This window comes from Penaeus chinensis, chromosome 17, assembly GCF_019202785.1.
Source record: "Penaeus chinensis breed Huanghai No. 1 chromosome 17, ASM1920278v2, whole genome shotgun sequence".
In the NCBI taxonomy this organism is placed as follows: Eukaryota; Metazoa; Arthropoda; class Malacostraca; order Decapoda; family Penaeidae; genus Penaeus; species Penaeus chinensis.
This window is the reverse complement of record NC_061835.1, coordinates 22,384,813-22,387,312: the sequence shown is the minus strand read 5'-3', so window position 1 is coordinate 22,387,312 and position 2,500 is coordinate 22,384,813. Positions and strand designations below refer to the sequence as shown.

At 43.4% G+C, this 2,500-nt stretch overlaps 1 protein-coding gene across 1 annotated transcript; it reads right to left on the bottom strand.

Annotated features, from left to right (window-relative positions):
• Positions 1-178: 178 nt before the first annotated feature.
• Positions 179-1,846, bottom strand: LOC125034104. The gene has a single exon (XM_047625745.1). It carries the CDS (start codon positions 1,844-1,846, stop codon positions 179-181), a length of 1,668 nt encoding a protein of 555 aa, XP_047481701.1.
• Between the last annotated feature and the right edge of the window lie 654 nt (positions 1,847-2,500).

Sequence of the window (2,500 nt, the reverse complement as noted above, 5' to 3'; positions counted from 1 at the left end):
ACCGTTCGACAGTGCCATTACAACACGCATGATACGGAGTAGTGTATAATGCTTTAATAGAAAGCAGTCGGTTGATCTCTGCCATTAAATCAGACTTAAACTGAGTACCACGATCAGAAAGAATCTCTCTAGGTATTCCCACACGAGCGAAAATGGTTAGCAACGCTTCAGCAACAGTTTAAGAATCTATGTTTCTCAGAGGAACTACCTCGGGAAATCTGGTGGCCATGTCAATCAAGGTCAGCATATACTTGTGGCCTCGGCTAGAGGGCGGGGAGATCGGCCCGACGATATCAATCGCCACTCGGGAAAACGGCTCGCTTATGACTGGCATCTGAACCATAGGCGCCTTTCTGATTTTGCCTTTAGGAACGGTTTTCTGGCAAGCATGACAAGAGCGACAGTAGCGTTTGATCTCTGCGCCTGCTCCTGGCCAAAATAATTTATGAAATATTTTTTCTGCAGTCTTTCGATGAGAGAAATGGCCCGCCAGTGGTGAATCGTGAGCCATAGACAAAATTATAGGAATAAATTTACGGGGCACAACCAATTGTTTCTCACCGACTTCGTGTTCGTGTTTACTCTTTACGCAAATTCGGTAAATCAACCCATTCATGCGTTCGAACTTTACCGAGCGACTTTTTACAGTAGCAATGGCTTTATTTCTTTCTTTAGAGCGAATGTGTTCTAAAGAAGGGCAGGAAGACTGAGCATCTATGAAATCGGGTTTCGAGACGTTCTCAAATTGGAAGTCAGGAACAATTAATTTGTCAGGATCGACATTTTCCTTCGCTTTGGCAGCCCGTGTCGCGACAGCATTAACTTCGCTCCTCTGAGGAGTTGGAGTTTCGGTTACTTCCATATTCGGTATGTTCACGCTCGACACCTTGACACCCGGCACCATTCCGATGAGTATATCCGTGAACTTTATCGGGGCGACCACGACGTTAAACCATCCATTTAGGAATTTACTCCTAATCAGACAACGTGCGGTGGGGAATTCGCGCCGCTCCCCCAGGTAGTCATGCAGCACAACCACCTTTCCTCGCTTGACCGAGGCGGGCACGAGCGATTCCTTAACTATAATTGACGAGCAACCTGAATCAAAAAATACTTTTACCGGCTTGCCATACAACGATCCTTCACACGTAATACCGTGATCGTAATTTATGTCAGCTTTAAATACAGCATTTACTTTCTGAGAAGTCTTAGATTTGGAGAATTTCAGTTCGGGACAAGAAGGACGTATGTGACCCGCTTTAGAACAGTAGTGACAAATCACATCCTTAAGGGAAACATTCGGGTCGTTCTTGAAAGTAGTGTCGTCATTAACAGGCGTTTTACGACTTCTGACAGCTCTATGGGCGCAACGAAACCTATCCGCTGCTTGGGCCATTTCCACTGTACTAACGAACGTTCGTTCTTTGAGAAAGATGCGAAGGTCAAGAGGGCAATTACTCAACAGCTGATCGCGTATCAAGAAGTCAAACAGCGAGTTATACCCCTTTTCTACATCACTCATGATTAACCAGTGATCTAAATACTGGGTCATTCTCGTAATCAACTGAACGTGAGTTTCGTTTTCACCAGCTTTACTTTCTTTGAACTTTTTACGGTAGGAGTCTGCGTCAACGTTATACGCCTTCAACAATGCATCTTTTAACTGACTGTAATCCTTTAGAACATCGTCTGGCAAACTCACGTAAATTTGCAAGGCCTTACCTCCCAAGAGTGAACCGAGATAAATATGGTAATCATTAGAATCCCATCCTTGCAAACCTGCTAATTTCTCAAACCTACGTAAAAAATCATCTATATCGTCATTACCATCGGTGAAGTTAGGCATTCTTAATTTAGGGTAATGATCACGACTGTCATTTAGTGAAGGGTTCTCGGGTCTTACGCGAGCAAGGGCCAACTCATGAGCGCGCTGCTTATCAGCCTCGTTCGCTTCATATTCGCGCTGTCTTTCCCTCTCCTGAATCTCGAACTCTTCGCGTTTCAGATCTCGCTCTTTCTGTCTCTCCTCTCGTTCTCTTTGCTTTTCTTCTCTCTCGTTTTGCTCTTTGTATCTTATTTCATCTTTCAAGACCAAAGCATTTATGTCCGCGGCAGAAAGACCGGCTTCCTTAGCACACTTAACGAGCTCTACTAAGTTTAGCGACATGTTTAAAAATATAAAGAATCTATCAAACGAATATGAATTCGATAGACAAAACAAAAGATGAACGCTTAATCACGCTATCAAAGTTACGATAATCAATAATTCTAAAACAAGAACACCGATTATGAATAAGTACCAAATATCTAAGCACACACTTAGAAATTAAGGTCTGTTCCAAACTGACTGTGCAAGCGAAACAGTTAAAGAAAACGGCGCACAGACTATCGCACAACAACGGCTAGTCTAACTTAGCGCGAAAACATCGTTAACAGCAATGGAGGGCTTACGCACAGGTGTACAAAGTACAAGCCATCACGGTTAAGAAATAAATAGTTA

What these genes read in the sequence shown, in the direction of transcription:
- LOC125034104 (XM_047625745.1), bottom strand. Translation starts at nt 1,846, where the DNA reads ATGCCTAACTTCACCGATGGTAATGACGATATAGATGATTTTTTACGT.